At 38.2% G+C, this 17,948-nt stretch overlaps 2 protein-coding genes across 2 annotated transcripts in view; one reads left to right on the top strand and one right to left on the bottom strand.

Annotated features, from left to right (window-relative positions):
• Positions 1–5,203: 5,203 nt before the first annotated feature.
• On the bottom strand, positions 5,204–13,841 carry LOC129247412 (mitogen-activated protein kinase kinase kinase 15). Its single transcript, XM_054886534.1, has 12 exons — positions 13,170–13,841; positions 12,885–13,079; positions 9,929–10,089; positions 8,977–9,871; positions 8,577–8,918; positions 8,248–8,448; positions 7,575–8,176; positions 7,333–7,491; positions 6,719–7,272; positions 6,347–6,653; positions 5,961–6,203; positions 5,204–5,897 (listed from the first exon to the last, which is right to left on the bottom strand). Exons 1-12 carry the CDS (start codon positions 13,287–13,289, stop codon positions 5,600–5,602), a joined length of 4,077 nt encoding a protein of 1,358 aa, XP_054742509.1. The 5' UTR covers positions 13,290–13,841; the 3' UTR covers positions 5,204–5,599.
• Positions 13,842–14,955: 1,114 nt separating this feature from the next.
• Positions 14,956–17,948, top strand: part of LOC129253449 (CD81 protein) — a 40,770-nt gene continuing 37,777 nt past the window's right edge. The window contains exon 1 of the mRNA XM_054891823.1: positions 14,956–15,338. Within this exon, the coding sequence (XP_054747798.1) occupies positions 15,273–15,338 (66 nt within the window). The 5' untranslated portion in view covers positions 14,956–15,272. The remainder of the gene's footprint in view (positions 15,339–17,948) is intronic.

A 17,948-nucleotide genomic window follows, 5' to 3' on the forward strand; every position in this document is an offset into this window, starting at 1 on the left:
TGGTTGTCTTTTATGTTTTATGCAAGGGAAAAATAAAATAAATATAAAAAACAAAAATAAAGTAAATAAAAATAAAAACAAAAAAATTTCATAAAATAAAATAAATAAACAAAAATAAATAAAACGATATAAAATAAGATTGAGGCCATAGTAGCCATAGCTCTAGGCTATAATCTAGGCTATGAAATTGCAACCCTACAGCTGCTACCTGTTTAAGTGCCTTGGTACATGGCTTTTCCTTCGATGCTTGACATATAATTCTGACCCACGATGCGCAGAATACAAAGGTGGCGCTCAAGAATGATAGAAACAAGGTTGCGCCCATCAGAGAGTGCGTGGCGTCACATTACTGAGTTATGCTGTGTTGCCAACCATTTGCTCTTCGCAATAAATTTAGTGCTTTTTTATTCCCAAAATGCGAAAATATTAAGTTTGGTTTTTGTTTATTTTTTAAATTTAAAGCTACTGAAACTGAAAGTTAAAAAAAACTGTATTACTAAACAAAAGAAGGTTAAAAAACGTCACTCTGAGATTTTTCTGAGTTTAGTGCTAATGAAAATTTGTTGATTCTTATAAAATTTGATATTTTGAAAGTGCAAATTTAAGTTTTTGCTCATTTTAAGATTATGCAAGAATATTAAATCCTGTTCTCTTAGCTCTTCTTAACATTGAAAACCTTTATATGTATATATATATAATATATACAGGGTTGGCCATCTTAAACTGACCCATGTGATTATTAAAAAAATATGGAAAAAGAAACATTTTTTTGTGTTTCATTGTGAAAAACATTTAATTTAGTTCAAGGAGATTCGTTTACATCACTTTTTGAATATGATATCGCGCAAGTGGTCGCCCTTAGCTCGTATAGCGTAATGTGCGCGTTTTTCGGCGTTTTCCATAGTTTTGGCCAGCATCTCGGCCGATATGGCGGCTATTTCCCGTCGGATATTGGCCTTAAGTGCGCCTAGTGTCTTTGGCTTGTTGACGTAAACCTTAGATTTCAAATTACAGTAAAAAGTTATAGGGTTACTCAATGGGTCAGTTTAATATGGCCAACCCTGTACATATATAATTGGCGCGTACACCCTTTTTGGGTATTTGGCCGAACTCCTTTTTCTATTTGTACGTCTTGATGTTGTTCCATAAATGGATGGACCTACAGTTTTAAGCCGACTGAACGGCAGATATTTTTTATGAGGAGCTTTTCCATGGCAGAAATACACTCGAAGGTTTGCCATTGCCTGCCGAGGGGCGACCGCTATTGGAAAAAACTTTTTCTTAATTTTGGTTTTTCACCGAGATTCGAACCTACGTTCTCTCTGAATTCCGAATGGTTGAAAAGCGTTTGAATTTACTGAATGTGAATGAAAACTATAGAGGTGTAATCATTTTTCCGGTCCTCAATCCTTAGTGGGACATAGGGCATTAAAAGGTGTATTCATTTTTACAAAAAGAGTACCTTATCTTGTTACATAACCTCAAATATAGCAAAAAAGTCGTTCTCTTAACAAAATAATTTCTCTTAACAAAAAATCATAAATTAAATTGTACATAACCATAACATATTTATTTCAAAGCGCACATTTTAAAGACAATTTGTCACGCATACAAAGTTCTTTAAGTAATTCAATACAAATTTGGTATTTTATTTTATAAATAACAAAATTTGGCATTTTATTTTATAAATAATAAAAAAATAAATAACAAAAAATATGCTAAAACAAGTTACGAAAATGGTAATCTGGCCGTACTGGTGCTAATATGACGTCACTCATTGTTAAATTCGCTGAGAGCAAAGTAACGGTACCATGATAGGCGCCATCTCATTATTCCTTCCGTCATGGGTAGCGCTTATCTCATACCACTATTCCGCTCTCAGTGAATTTGGCAGAAACGCTATGTGTGTGACGTCACACTTGTGCAATTTAATAGTGTATTTTTTATAATTTCTTCTTTTTCCCTTTGCATTCCAGGTCGCATTTTCACATTTCTCTCACGCAATTACATCTCTCTGATAGGCGCACTCTGGTGTTCTGAGTGATCTTTCTAACTAACTCGTCATTTGAAACCGAATAATCCTAATTTCTTCTCATCAGACCAAAAAGGATTTTGTACCAATCATTGAATATCCATTTTTCTTGTTGTTTTAATTTGTGATTCTGATAGCAAATTAGTGTCTTTTTTCATTTCTATAATAAAAATAAATATTCAATTTGTGCAAATATTTCTGGACAGCATAAGAGGATCTTACTTTGCGGAGATTTCATGAAGTATCTCTATGACGCACTGAAAAGATTCAAAAACATATTTCGCCATTAGCTTCAACAGGGTCATAACAAAAAACAATTTTTTGTTGATAAGTGTGAGAAAGGATCACAAGATCCAGCGTTCCCACGACAGTCGGTTCAGAACGTCCCGGCTACAACCACAATTTCTTCTTCTAAGGAGGCGTATAAGTAGGTAGGTAGAAGTGGCAGTCGGTTTCTAAGCCAACTCTCTTAGACTGTTGCCGATCCATTGTAAAACCGCAGGGGCAGTTTATCTGCTACTCCTCGTTAAACTATTTTATTTTTTATTTTATTTTTATTTATATTATCAGAGCAAAATTGAGGGAGTTACAGCACTTTTTCCGAGAAGATTTGACAGTTTTGGTGTTTGACAACCGATTTTCATGATTTTTGCATATTTAGAAAGACCCTTCTGCAATTACGTGTCGAAATTTCAAGCCAATCAGACCAAAGATGAGCGAGTTATAGCACTTTTAATGGTAAGCCATAATCTGGATGGCACTCATTCTCTAAGATCCTAAGTATCATTTAAAAACGATGCGCCAAACCGTTGAAATAGCGCCTATCGTCCCATTTTGGCCAAATTCTTTTCGTAGCATTACATGTCTGTTCACCCACCCATTTCGTGTCCTGCTAATGCTACTTGTGCCACGCAATCTGTAGTTTGAGAGGGGTATACCTACAATTCCCATATCAAGAGGTAGGCGAGTGGTAGTGTCCTATATCGATAATTTATCTGCCTTACAATTCCCTGGTATGTCACTATGCCCTGGCACCCATATCAAATGGATGCGGAAATATTCCGCCATCTCGTTAATAGACGCCCGGCATTTACGACCAATGATGGAGTTAGTGACGAAGCCATCAAGAGATTTAATCGCCGCTTGGCTATCGGAGTAAATATAGACTTCTATAAAGGCAGTCACAGTTTTGCCTAACCAGACAGCTGCCTCATTAATGGCTAGAATTTCCGCCTGAAATACTGCACACTGATTAGCAAGACAAGTCGAAACGCTTACTTTTGGCTTTTTCCAGTAGACACAAAAGTTAACTTTATCGCCAAGATTTGAGCTATCAGTAAAGATGGGGAAGCAGTTTTTCCGACCAGGTATACACGTTTATAGATACGTCTAATGAGAATTTTAGTACGAATTGTCTCATGGGATCCGCATAACGCCCTGCATATAACAACAAGTTCAATTCCTACTTATGCACAATGGACCATGGCATACACAAACGTGTTCCGGATGCGGGCGCTTGATGGTATCGATAACACTTTTTTAAGGAGGTTAAAATCAAAATGTCAGAAACATCAACAAAGGTCGCACCAGTGGTATGTGGGGCATGCTCCCACTAACACTATAACAATCCTCCTTCTCGACTGAATTCCACCCTGGACCGTGGTAACTTTTCATCAAGGTGCAGTCGCGTTTTTGTCTATTGATGCAACAGGTACTCGTACCTGCGTCCATGTTCCTCTCAAATGAGCGTATGGAGGTTACACGCTATCGATAGTATTCCACTGCTTTCATTTCATAAGTCTGTGATTTGTCATCAGTGCGTAGGCAATCCACCCTCAGTCGAAAGCTGCTGTTGATTTCTCAGCTACATATTGCGTTGCCACTCTGGGCATTGAAAGTATGGCACTAACATTGTTGCAAAATGTTTTTACTGCATGCCAGCAAGTATTTGATGCGATCATCTTGGTGATTAGATTTTCCGTGCGTAGCTGTCCACCCAAGTATTAAGCGCTCCCCTCTGAGACGATCGCAGTAGAACAATACGTGCTCTGCACATTCAATCGCATTGTTACAGGTTGGGCAGAACGAGGTGTTCTCCAGATTAAACTGATGGATGTTCTTCAAAAAACATGCAGTCGCTCAGAAGGTTTTTCTTCTAATGACGGCTTAGCTCCAGGCAGGCGCAATTCCTTTGCCTGAATTTCAGTGGTAGTTTGCCGCGATAACAACTATTGCGTCTCTAGAAACCGTTCTTCATCCACAAGCCTTCTTGCAATTCCGCGAGGTATCCGTGCTGGGTGTTGAATGTCGTACACTTTGGCACCCGCCCATATCGGGACAGCACAGAAGACTACAGAGTTTACAACCGTCGATAAGAGACGGCATCGATAACACTTAAAAAGATTTGAGTGATGCTGCTACAGTAACAAATAATAGCGAGTATCCGATTTCCCGAAGCATGGGTTATGACCACCAACATTAAGAACCACCTCCTTGGTCCAGTCGAGGAAACTGATGGGACTTATAGAATTAGATATAACAACGAAGTCGAAGAACTGATAACGGAGCTTAAACATTGTGAGCTTTGCTAACGCGCAGAGTTTACCATGGTTTGGGATGAGAACAGGATAACGAAAAAGACCTTCAACTCTTATGTGATGGGCACTAGAAAACGTGAAAGAATCCCAAGAAAATGGATTGATGATATTCAAGGTGGCTTACGGTGCTTAAATGCTAAAAGCAGCGATACAATGGACCGTTGACGGAGAAGCATTGGCTCTCCGCGAGCAATTTTTTTTTTTTTGTTTATTTTGTGGATGAGGTAGGGTTCAAAAGGCCTTTGCCCTTGCATCGACCGTTGTTGTTGTTGTTGTTGTAGCAGCATAAACATTCCCCATAGTTAATACTTACATACGGGGAATGCTGCTGCAGTGACAGTCCTTGACCGGATATAAATCCGGGTCGTTTCGGTAACGTAGAACCGGCCGTCGTCTACTCCGTCGAGTGGTGTGGCCACTAAAGCAATCTAATTGTCATTATGATGATACGCTTACTGCACACATCTTGGCCCAGGAAGCCATGTTAATAGGTGAAACATTTCAAAATACTTACTCCTTTCTGCAATTAATATTAAAAAAAATGCATAGAAATATGCGCAAAAAATGTATTTCAGTTCCCGCAAATTTGTTTCATCCACTATTTTTTAAGAAGCGCTTTTTTCAATAGTTGTTAACACAATCATGCTTGTTTTTATTATTTATAACTTTCTGCTTAATTCAAGCTTTTAACTTTATAACATTAGAAAATATTTTTTTTTTTTTGTAATTTTTTGTTTTTGCTTAGATGTTTTATGTGATGTACCAAAGTTTGGTAGTTTTGTTTTTTCGTGTTTTTTTTTTTGTTTTTGTTTTTTTTCTTTTCTATGAATGCGCGATTAATTTGTAACTGAACATACGTAAGAACGAACAACAATGGCAGAATTTATGCCGCTTAAGGACAACAACTGTGTACAACCCATTTACATATGCATTCCCATAACACAGCTGTACTGGGCCTTTGATTCTCATTTTATTCACTGCAAGAGTCGTATTCGCTTTCAGTTTGCCTCGTATTAGCATTGGCGTCGTCATTGTCGCTGGTATTGTTGTTAATCCTATTTACATTTGAAATTCTTTTACTACTATTCTCGCTGCTGCCCAGGCTACTTCTATAATTATGATCAGTAGTTTTAGTACGTTTTAAGGCACTTGAATTATCAGTACTCTGCGTATTTACTTGCTGACTAAACGAACTCTCAGCATCCACCACATCCATACTGGCGCGAGTTTGCGTGATCAATTTCCATAGACGCACTTCCACGCCCAATCTGAAAGTAGTTAGAATTTAGTGATATTGGCACACAGCTTATAAATGAATACATTTTAAGCACCTCAACTCTAAACGCATTAGATCTAGTTTCTCCATATTGAACACAAAATCTTCATAAGTAAAACCTTCATTAAGGATTATAGTCTGTGAAAACTCGTCAATGTCATGGTTGGTGAGCCATTGCGCCAACTGCTCATCGATCTCGCTGATGCCATAAGTACGTTTATTTAATGAACGATTGAAATTGTGATGTTTGTGTGTAGCAAAGCGGTTGGGACGCCGATGGAGGGCAACAAATGGACGTCTACAAGAATTTAAAATTTAAAAAGTTGATATACCTTTTGCTACCAACAAAAGTATAAAATATATGAATTAGTTTCAAATCCTACTAAATAAATTAGAGTATCTCCTTTGTGCCTTAAGCAGGCAATTTTATTACAAACCCACCTCGCTCTTCGCCGTCCCGAGTAGATGTGCGCCAATTCTTTGCTGATGTTCTGCAAGGCCTTTAGCTGTTGCTTTTGTTGCTCCAAATGCTGACGCTGAAATTGTTTGTCATTATCCTTCATGTCGCGCAATATGCGCACACATTCGCTCGGTGAAAAGCTGCCGTCATCCTCTTCCACTAATGCGGGCACTACAGTGTGTTCGACGATTATCTTTTCCTGACTGTCAGTTGAGGTGTGTTGCGGATTGTGCACGCTCTCGTCATCATTGCATGATAATTCCTTTCCGGCTAAGTTGGCGCCAAGCTCTGAAATGCGCAGTCAAATGTGTGTATAGATCTTCAATTAACTCAAAGCATCGTTCAAAACATACCTGGTGACAAAATGGTCACCGCTGCCTGTACAGCGCTTTTTACTAAATTATCCAACGCAAACATCCAATGTGGTTTGATGAAATGTGAACGCAATACTGTAACCACTGCATCCTGAAAGGCGTACAATGCCAAGTGCAGATGATCGACGGCAACATCGTCGTTCAACGTTTGCTTCAGTCCTAATATAGTAGCCTCTAAATTCTTCTCCTTCTCGTTAACAATGTACTCGCGCAGTCCACGTATTAAAGTTTGCAACTCTGCCTTCGTTATGAGCACACTTATTTTGTGGTCCGTTTGTATGCGATCCATCCACAAATTGCATATCTTGTCCTCGTCCATTTTCAACACCTTTGATAAGGTAGTGCGACGTTGTGAGTCCTTTTTCAAACGATAGAAACCATCAGTTTCACTGGTTTCACTTGCGTTGGTGCGTAATGACGGTGTGGAAGCCTCAATTTCGGGAGACAGCAAGAAACCGGATGAGTTGCGACGCTCCAGCGCGAACTGTGTGCTATGCAGCTCATCGATATCGACGGAAGACGAGTGTGTGATTCTGCATTGGAAAATAAAACTTGCATTTAGGTTGCCAATAAATAGAAATAAGTAAACTTACTCCAGCTCAGGCGTTGTAGGAGTATTGCAAGTGCCAGCACTGATTGAACTTATAAGGGCAGGTAAGGTAGACTTATTGACTAAACGATCGGCAGGCACAGATATGCTGCGCCCAAATTCCGAGGTAGATGGTGGATTCAAACGTAGCTTACGGTGTTTGCTAAATCAAGGAAAGCAATGACGTTAGTTTCACACAAAATACTGGCGAGAGCGAAGTTTCATAAATCATCACGGCCAACTCACTCATTTAAGAAGGGATCGTCCAGTAACTGCGCCGCCGTGGGTCGATCCGTGACGCTTATGGCAAAACAGCGTAAAATGAAGTTTCTCGCCATAGGCGATAATTCCTCCGGTATATTTGGATGTTTTTTGTAGTAACCCACCTTGAACATCGCTGCCTGCGCACAACCCAATTCAATGAACGGAGGTTTGCCCGTTGCCATTTCAACATTCGTACAACCGAATGACCATATATCTGCAGCAGGCCCATAACCACGAAATCCCTGATCGATCACTTCAGGCGCCATGTATTGCAACGTGCCGGTAAATGTCTCTGTCATGGGATTAATGCCGGCTAAACGTTTTGATGTACCAAAGTCGGATATTTTCACTACGCCACTGTAGGTATTCACCAATACATTGTCACCCTTGATGTCACGATGCACAATTTTCTGCTCATGCAAATACTTGAGGCCTTCGAGTATTTGTTTCGAGTAAAAAGCCATGGTGGATTCGTTGTCCTTGAGTGGGCCCCACTTCTTTTCAAGCAGATCAGAAAGTGAACCACCAGGCACTTGTTCCATGAAAATCTTGAAAAATCCATCCTCCGAAACAGAGCCCAAATACTGCAAGCATCAGTGCGCATATATTAGGTGAACATCTAAATGTATTTAGTGAAAGCACAGCAATCAATTACCTGTACAATGTTACGATGGCGCAGTTGTGAGTGTAATTTGATTTCTTCGTGCAACGGCTGTACGTCCTGCGAATTCCGCTCTGGCACTTCTTTTATAGCAATACGAACTTGAGTCTGTTTGTCGCGCGCCGCAAAGACGGTACCGTAGGTGCCTTTGCCGAGTATAATTTTGCGATTTTGATCGTCATAGTCATATTCGTACTTTAGTAAAAATATAAAAAAAATTAAATTAAAATTAAAAATAAATAAACAGAAAATGTTGCCTACATTAATTGCTGCGAATATTAAAAACAAATAAAAAGCTATGCAAAACAGTTCAAATGATTCACCTCAATTTGTCGCATCTCATCAACGTCTAAATTCACAAACACATCTTGCCCCGAAGCCATTTCCAGTATCAGCTCATAGAATTTTCCCCGACATTCCGTAGAAGGAAAATAAATTTGAAAATCGTCTGAATTGTGATGCACATAAAGATAGGCGCAACGGTCATCTCGCTTGTACAAACTCACAGACTTTATTTGCGAAGCAGTGAACACAAAATCATGCACTTTCTTGCACGCATTCTTTGAATGTGCCAAACAAATGTTAATGATTTGTATAGATTTTTCATCAGCATCCATGTTAATATTAACATAGCTGGGCATGTAAATTTTTTGTGGTTCTAAAATCTAAGCAAAAACGATGTTTAAAATATTATTATCAAATCATATTCCACATCCAACTTACTAGTATCGGCATGCGTACACTGGTGATCTCCTCTGTATTAGTCGCTACCATGAAAAAGTCCATCCAGAATTGAAATATTTGCTCTTCCACAGAATAAATATGATCCTCGGGTTTTTTGCGGAAACGATGTATCAACATAATATTACCAATCGTGGATTTCAGATACCAATTTGGTGGCTTCAACTTGAACATACACTCTGCTGCCTGTATCGCCTTCGCATAATCCTCCGCAAGTACCGAAATTTCAAAGAACGTCGCCACATCCCAGTACTCAGTTAGCGACGACAAGCTGCCCTTTTTACCAATCAGATTATTCAATGTAATTCCAATATTTTGCAATTCTTCCGTATTACTAAATTCCTTGCCATCAATTACGAGCAACGTAGCTAAATTAATACCCGCATACTCATTTGGCTGCACTTCAAAGCTTTGACGGTACCATTTTATGGCATTCTTCAAACTATCTTTGTCTTCATAATCAGATTCCACAAATATATCCTTATAAATGCGGCCGCACAGGCACAACATATCGGGAAACTCATTTTCCTTCTTCTCCAAAGCCTTCAGCGATGAAGCCAGCGCCTTTTCACGATCCCCCTTGCGATTGCGACGATTCAAAGCGAAGGCATACAAAAAACTCATATTGCCCGTCTCAACATATTTCCGTGTATTGGGAATATTTCGGAGATCGCTCACCAAACGCACCATGGAATCGTAATCTTGCACATCGCGCAATGAGCACATAAAACTGTGCACCACTTCTCCGGATAGTACATGGACATCGTCCAGCCGCCTTCGCATCTCATGTAGAATTTTTTGCAATTTCGATGCATTGGCACCGTAAGTTTCACGCGCTGCACGCAGATCTGCCAGAAATTTTTCACGCATGTGCGCCCTGCAGTAAAAATTAAAAGTGAATGAAATCGGAATTAACTGTTATTTTGGCACCTACTTGGACTGAATTTCGACATCCTGCAACAGGCGCTTTAGGCGCGACAGCAAAGTGGGCATTTTCGTATCGGCCGGCAGTTCCTTATTGAAATTGGTAAGATAGCAGATGGAAGTCTCTTCGTTGCGTTTGTAGGACAGAAATTGGTAATTGGCACATGAAAGCTGCAATTTTGTGGAAAAATGTAAGTATAAAAAAGGCAGGAATATTAAATAACAAAAAAGAGTTGTGCACACATATGCATGCGTGCGAGTAGTAGAGATAAAGGTGCTGGAATAATGCTTTGCAGAAATTTATTTATTCCGTATAATTTACATATAAACTGTTTTTGAGAGACCTGTTTCTATGACAGCCGATTTGTCAGCTCTCGATTGCTCTGAGAAACACCACTGCACTCATGAAAAGTCACTGTTTAGTGCGCTTTATTAGTGGGATCACCAGCACTTCGTTAGTGCGATTTAACACCTTTAGATTAACTTCCTTGGGGGATATGTGAAGTCGCACGCCTACGCTAAGCAAAAATTAACTTTTTTTGTTATTCAGGAAAAATTCGATATGCAGGTGAAACTATGTATTTTATATATGTAATACGGCAAACTAAGATTTTTATTTTCTCATACATTTAATTTTTTAGGGACCGTAAAGTTTCAAAGGACTAAACTAAAAATTTTTTTAAATGCTTATACTCACTCCAAGGTGATATGTATATCCAGCTATTAAACAAAATTTTTGTTTAGTTTCCACCAATCGGATGTACACGCCAGTTGTAACGACCATACGACAAATCGTGTTCAAACATTAATGACACAAAATTATCTATCAAAAAAGCCAATTGTATGAATATTACAACGCTTTGCTGTGTTCTATTTCTATTTAAGCTTCTCCACCTCTAAAAAACAAACCAAAACCCCCTTTAACTTTAGGAAGGCTGCTAATTTACCACTGCTTGAAAATAGAGGCAAAATTTGAGTTACTATGGCAACTTACAAATTAAGGGTAAAAAATGATATTCTCCATGCGGCCAATAGGTCATGGAAAGAAGAAAATACTTGTGTTACAACCAACCTAATTTGGCTAAAGAAAGGTCAGAGAATAGCTCAACCTTTCAAGAGAGAACATCTCGAAGGTCGTGGCTTGCGTCACCGGTCATTGGCTGTTAGGTAGGCTCTCTTCTAAGCTAGAAGTATTTCCTCATGAATACTGCACAAGTTGTAGAGACGAGAAAGAGGAAGAAACAGTAGAACACTTCCTCTGTAATTGTCCAGCCTTAGCTAGGAGTAGAGCAAGGTTGTTAGAAAAATACTCTTTTCACTTTCTTACGGAACTACCCGGTATTGTGATAAAACCTATCCTACCCTTCATAAGAGCGAATAAACACTGGGTTCCCGTGTTACACAGTGGTACCACAAAGCAGAGTTGGATATTCTAAACCGGCTGCCCCAACAACCTAACCTAACTCTTTACAATAAATTCACTGTAATAAACAAATTGGTGAAAAATTGGCCAAAGTTGTACTCCATTGGACTAAAGAAACCCACAAATTTATCGACTATTAAACGAAATGCCCAATGGAAATCGATAACTACAAAGCTTAAGGGACATTTTACTATCGAATGATAATTATGAAAACTGCATAACGCAGGAACTTTTTGTAGTATAAATATAAATTTTAGCAACTTAACAACAATATAAAACCCCCGAACAATAAAGCTGTGCAAGCAAACCAAGTAACCGGGTAAAGCAATGCAGAAAAAAAATCAAAAAGCGGTAAACAAATATAAACTTGTAAGGTAAACAAACGCGGAGGAAGTAACAAAACAAAAATGCAAGCAAAACAAACACGAGTTACCTATATGAACTCACTCACACAAACATATGCGAACAACAACAGCTCAAACCGCATTGCAATAACAAACAATCTGCGGCAGCAAAGTTGTCTGGCTCCGTTTAATGCACGATGTAGAGAATATGTTCTATCATTTTTGCGTTTAGTGCTATATGCCAACAACAAATAAGAGCGTGAGCAACAACAAACTCAGCAAAAGCAAATATAGATTGGCAAGTCGGCGAGTGTGGATCAAGCGTTTTTGCGTGGGGGGTTTTTGGGTCCAACAATAACAAATAATAAAAACAACTTTGATTAAATGCAACAATTAAAGTAACAACAATAAGATCAAGATACGATGTGCCTTCACTAAATATAATACCCGCTTCTTTGTGTTTTCAATTTTTATTGCTATTGTTTATTTAACAGTCTAGTTAAGCTGAATATGTGGGTGTTGTGGTATGCTAGTGGGGAAATCGACGCATTATTATTGCATAATAATTAACAGCGAGGAATGCGCGCGCTTTTCATTACAGCGCCGTACCGGAAGTTGAATACAGTGGGAAATTTTATAAAGCAATAAATTACCATAAATAATTAATACTAGCAGAGGCGTAAGTTTGGAAAAATAAATGCTAGTCTAATTTTTTACAGGCCCACCAATGCGAACACGCACACTGGAATCCGAAGCAATCATGCGATAGTGAGAATAATGCAGCACAAATTTTATTAAATTAAATTTATTTCACTTTTTACTGCCGCTTCCAATTTAATGAAAAATAGAGAAATAAAATTCGAATTTTGATTGATGTTGACATACACATAGAATGTGGAAAATTTTAATTGAATGCATTGATATGTGGTTCAATTAGAGAGATGCAGCAAGCTGTTAGCTGACAATGGTGGCTGTGCCTGCAGTAGAGACGTGAAACGCCAATATGGCAAAATATTTATCTTATCACCAACTGGAAATTTCAAGCGCCACACCACTACTTATTCACTACTATTCAAAAAATTATGCATTAAATGTTTGTAAATCTGTACATTCAGGCCAACACACTTCATGCTCAAATTTATGCTAATTGAACCAATTAAATAAATATAATCCTTCTCCTTCGATAGGCGGCTACTTACCTTGAGACACAATGTCTGCTTGGATTGCACATCATTATAGACGATGATATTCCCTTTCATACCGAAACTCTCGCGCACACCCAGATGATAGGAAAGTGAACGCTGTTGGACCAATATACTTAAATCAATGATTGCCACATCCGCATTGTAGAATGTTTCCAACATATTCGTTTCACCAAAATCAAGTTTATCAAACTAAACATGAAAAATAGATTAGAAAATAGGCATTTCGTGTGGAAGATTTCGTTCAACTGTCGGATAATCTGCTAAGGTATTTGTATTCACCTGCACGCGTTGAAAATTAGCGCCGACCGCTTGTATAGCCTGCTTCATTTCCTCCAATGCGCACTTACGATCCTCCAGATATTCAGTTATCTGAGTATCAATCACAACAGCAACATCCATCGTGATTAACTTAATATTTAATCGCTCGGTTTTTCCTTTATTTTTATTTAAATCATCACCTACGTATAACCCACAAAACGCCCACCTGAAACTACCATTTACTCAATGCAACCAAGTAGTACTTTCACTATCTCTTTACCTTGAAGGTTTGGTAAACAGGCGCCGCAGTCCCTTCGTAGTTGCCGTTACTGCTAACACAGATTGGCACGCCACACAACAAGCTAACACAGTGTGTGGCTGCCGAATGTACAGAGCAGTGCACAGCAGCAACAGCCTGCTTCTCTGCCTCCTTTAGCAACAATAGAAATCACAGCACTTTGCCATTGGAATTCGCGTGCTCTTTTAATTGGCGTTGGGGTTAAAAATAATTTGCACTTTACTTTGCTTTGCCTACACTTTTGTTGTTTGTCTCGGCTGTTAAATTTCAATTAGCCACTTCAATGATAGCTATATTTTCCACTTTTTCACAAGTAAACGACAATTCGACAATTGGACGGACATACAATAGAAAAATAGAGCTGTTGATCGCAAATTGGAATTTTTCATGCCTCTGGCACAACTTTGAAATGTCAATTGGCTGCGTTCATAGCGCATCGATACGAAAGAATATCGATTGCCAGTTATCGATGTGCAAGTTGGAACATATTCTAATTTCGAAATGGAAAATATTGCCTGCAATCAGAAGATAGATACTTACAAAAACCAATAATTGGTATTTTAAAATAATTATCTACACATTTTTATTACGAAAAAAATAAAGGAATCATGTGTTTCAAGGTTGAGTTGACACACATAAACACATAACGTTCCACAAGAATTCATCTAATAGGTATGCAACATCAAATCTGGCAACACGGAATTACATCCTCCTTCGATAGAGATTCCATGTTACAATATTTCCATCTCCATTAAATTGGAAAACAAATAGTTGTTCAATCTGAAATTAAAGCTAATAATTTTATAGGCTCAGTATATTCTAACGCTCTGTGTACGCCCGCATAAGCTGAAACTGGCCTAATTCACTAATAGGCGGATACAGACATTCGGAAGATCAATGTTTACCACCCCAATGGGAGACTAAAGTCAACGGATGGATTAAGGTTAAATTTTATTGGATTTGGTGCTACAGTTAAAAAAGAGTAAAAATATCAAAGTTAAAAAGCATTTGGGACACATTTACTACATATTGTTGTTGCTACTTAATGACAGTACTTGACAGGAGATATATGTTCGCCTGCAAAAATCTATATGAGTGCGTAGCATAGCGTAGTTTTTTAAATAATAAGGCATACATTGTTTTTTTAGTTCCACGCAAGGAACATTGAACAGATAGTAACAGCAGAGACGCTGACTTGATTTATTTATATTTATTTGGTCTGTAAATTTTAAAATTGTTCATAGATTTTGACACTTTTTGTTTTGCTTTACTATTACTAGCTACCGCTCCATGTAATTATTGATTTAGTTAATTAAGTTTTGTTAGTTAATTTTCATATCAATTCAAATTTAGAATTTAAATACCAATAGTTTTTTAAAGGTCACCATCGTACATTGGCAGCCCTGTCTACGGCCAGAGCGCCTGCATGTTCCACACGCACTCAAAAAACGCCATTCAGAAATCAAATGAGCAATGAACAAATGAGTGAATTTCGTAGAAAAACAGAAACAGAAGCGGATAGAGAAGCAACCATTGTACAACCGATAGAAAACGCAGCGGAAGCAGCTTAAAATTTCAAGTAGTAAAGATTAGTGCAGTAGAAATTTGCAAAATTTCTCCAAAAGTTGAATTAAATAGTGATAAATCGGTGGAAAACTCGAAAATAAGTGCGACAACAAATAAAAAGATGCAAAGCCTTGCATAGTGCGACAGTGTATGAAATTGTGTGGAATATACCATAGTTGTGTAGTGATTATCAAATTGAAAAATACCTACTATAAAAAAGGTCAAAGAAGAAGCAGAAAAGCAAAATACAAAGCGGTAAAATGGGCTTGAACGGCTGCTGTTCGTGTGTAAAATACTTGATGGTGCTCATAAACATCTTATTTTGGGTATGTACTACGTGGAGGCAATTGTTGGAAGACAGCAGGTGAATAGCATCTGAATGGGTGGGATGTGTTGTTGGGTGGTGGGAATTCAGTCGATTTACGATTGTCTTCTAACATGAGAATGAACCAATTTATATTTGTGTGTGTATATGTGTGTCGGATTCGTGTGATGCTCTCCAAAGTATTTAAAATGCGCTAAACAGATATTTATAGTGGAAAAATTGTACACAAGTTAAATAAGGAATGAAAAATTATGTACAAATTCATAAAATCTTCTATCTAACTATCAAAAATCTCTTCAAATGCCATTGTCCTTTTTCGATTATTACTTCATGTAAGCCTCTTACTTTGGGTTAAGCTGTTAGCTGCCTCCTCGCGTAAGTCATTCGTTTGCAAATTCATTGAATTGGTGGGAGTTGTGAGTGCCAAGAGCGATCACTGCCGGAAATGTGTGTGTATGTTTTGCAGGATTAAAAGAATTGCTTTAAAACATACGGATGTTTTCTTTGTTTTTGTTCCAAAACCATTGGCCCCTCTGCCATCATCTTTACTGCTATTATTGTTGCCGCTTTCCCCAGTCCGCAGGTATTTAAACGCCCTATGTTGGAGTTTGCAGTAAATTAACTAGTATACAATGCACGCAGCCTGCATTGGCGCTAGCCTACACACGTGTGTGTATATACAGTGACGACATATGTACAATGCATGCCTGCACAAAGTGTCATTGCTTCCGTTACGTTGTCACTTGACTACATACATACATAACTTCGTACATACGCATATAAATATGCGCACACATATGGTATCTACGTCCAATGTATGACCCTATATTGTGCCAGGCTATGTACATATAGCTATGCGTAGCTATTGTTGTTTTCATTCGTATACCCCTGTATACTTGTTTCTTGATAGTACTATAAATGAGTGAGTGCTCCCCCGCGCTGCAGCCGAAGTTGCCATTGCGGTAGCTGTTGTTGCCACACCAGCCGCAATTAGCGTAGTGTGTGTTTATGCGGTAAATTGTATGCTTTGCTTTTTTTAGTTTTAGGCGAACTGTGTTTGTCTGCCTACAAATTATTGTTTCTTTGTTATTTCTTTTATACAAAATTTCTTATCTTGTTACTTTTTGCGCTCGGGCATGCAGTTGCTCCGCACAACCTTTCCCAATCAAGTTTTCGAACGTCTAAGCTGCCTGTCTTTTGGCTTATCTGTCTGTTTGACAGTCAACACAACCCAATGTGCAGATCGCCAAGTCAAGGCAGTATAGGGCGCACAGAAACAACCATTCAATTGTGCCATAAGGAGAACTAGATGAGGAAAGTTAAGAGGAAGCAAAGAAAAATGGCTATAGGAAGTAGTGGCATGCCTTTGCTAGATAGTTTGCGTCCCTATTGTCATTTATTGCTATTGTATGCAATGTAGGTTGGATTGAACAGGCGGTGGGTGCGTACACTGTGTGTATTTGTGGTGCGTGCGAAAATGTGAGAATCAAAGGCAATATTTCTGTAATCGTAGTAGAGGGCCTTGTGAGCCATGCAGTTTATTCCGGATTCGTGCACTGTGGGCATGAATCATTTAATGATTCTAATAGCCGTTGTTCTTGCACGGGCAATAACGATATTCCAAGTTTTCGTTCGGGAGCGACATATAACTCAGGATACCTCTATTTGTAGGTCACGCACTTAAAATTGGAGGATAAATTCGGCCAAACAGCTAAAAAGGAATATACATCTGTACATAGAGAACAAGCGAACATGGATTTTTAAGACCGAATCGAACTTCGGCCGTCTTCAGCCGAAGCTGCATTGAAACGGAACCGATCATTTTAAAAGACCGAAGTAGGTTAGGTTAGGTTTTTTTAAAATAACCTACTTTTTTAAGGGGGGGTAAGGGATAAACGCTAAAAACAAAACACTTTTTTCATGAATTTATTGTAGCGAAACGGTTCAAGTCAGTTTATTAAAAGTTGTTGCATATTATAAAGTAACATTTCAAGAATATTTGATAAAATTTTCATGTAAAAATATTGCAAAATGAGCGAATGAGAGCACATTTACGTAGACGTCTTTTCAAAAATACATTTTGCAGTAGTCAGCATATCTCAGCGTAGAATCATCTGAAATCAAAAAAATCGAATAATTTAGTTAAAGTATGAGTTAAACTTTCCCCCAACGTTTATTTTGACGATTTATTTTCATTTTCAGCCATTTGGTAGTCATTTGAAGTAAAAAGTGATTTTTGACGAAAAAATGCCGCCATTTTGTAGGTGTAAAACCAACTTAATATAAAAAAAATGGCGAAAAAAAACGTTGGGGGGAGGTTTTTTATATGTAAAATATGTGTGCAAAATTTCAAAAGGATCGGTTGAGTAGTTTTCAAATGCCAATGACAACGCACTTTAAAAAAAAAGGTTCGAGAAAACCGCGTTTAAAGTTTGTAACGGACTACGCGCGCAACTGCTGCGTCTCGGCAGATGTTTGAGGCGGCTCGGCTTTATGCTCTATAACTTAAAAAGTTTTGCTCGGATTGACTTAAAATTTTAACACGGTATTTTTGAAATGTTTTACTACAGTAACATGCAAAAAAAAAAAAAATCGATTTTTATCCCTTACA

This window comes from Anastrepha obliqua, chromosome 1 (assembly GCF_027943255.1).
Source record: "Anastrepha obliqua isolate idAnaObli1 chromosome 1, idAnaObli1_1.0, whole genome shotgun sequence".
In the NCBI taxonomy this organism is placed as follows: domain Eukaryota; kingdom Metazoa; phylum Arthropoda; class Insecta; order Diptera; family Tephritidae; genus Anastrepha; species Anastrepha obliqua.

What these genes read in the sequence shown, in the direction of transcription:
- LOC129247412 (XM_054886534.1), bottom strand. Translation starts at nt 13,289, where the DNA reads ATGGATGTTGCTGTTGTGATTGATACTCAGATAACTGAATATCTGGAG. An exon ending in GTGTACGCATGCCGATACTA is followed by an intron (nt 8,919 to 8,976) that starts GTAAGTTGGATG and finishes GTTTTTGCTTAG; the next exon opens with ATTTTAGAACCACAAAAAAT. An exon ending in GACGATCCCTTCTTAAATGA is followed by an intron (nt 7,492 to 7,574) that starts GTGAGTTGGCCG and finishes TCCTTGATTTAG; the next exon opens with CAAACACCGTAAGCTACGTT.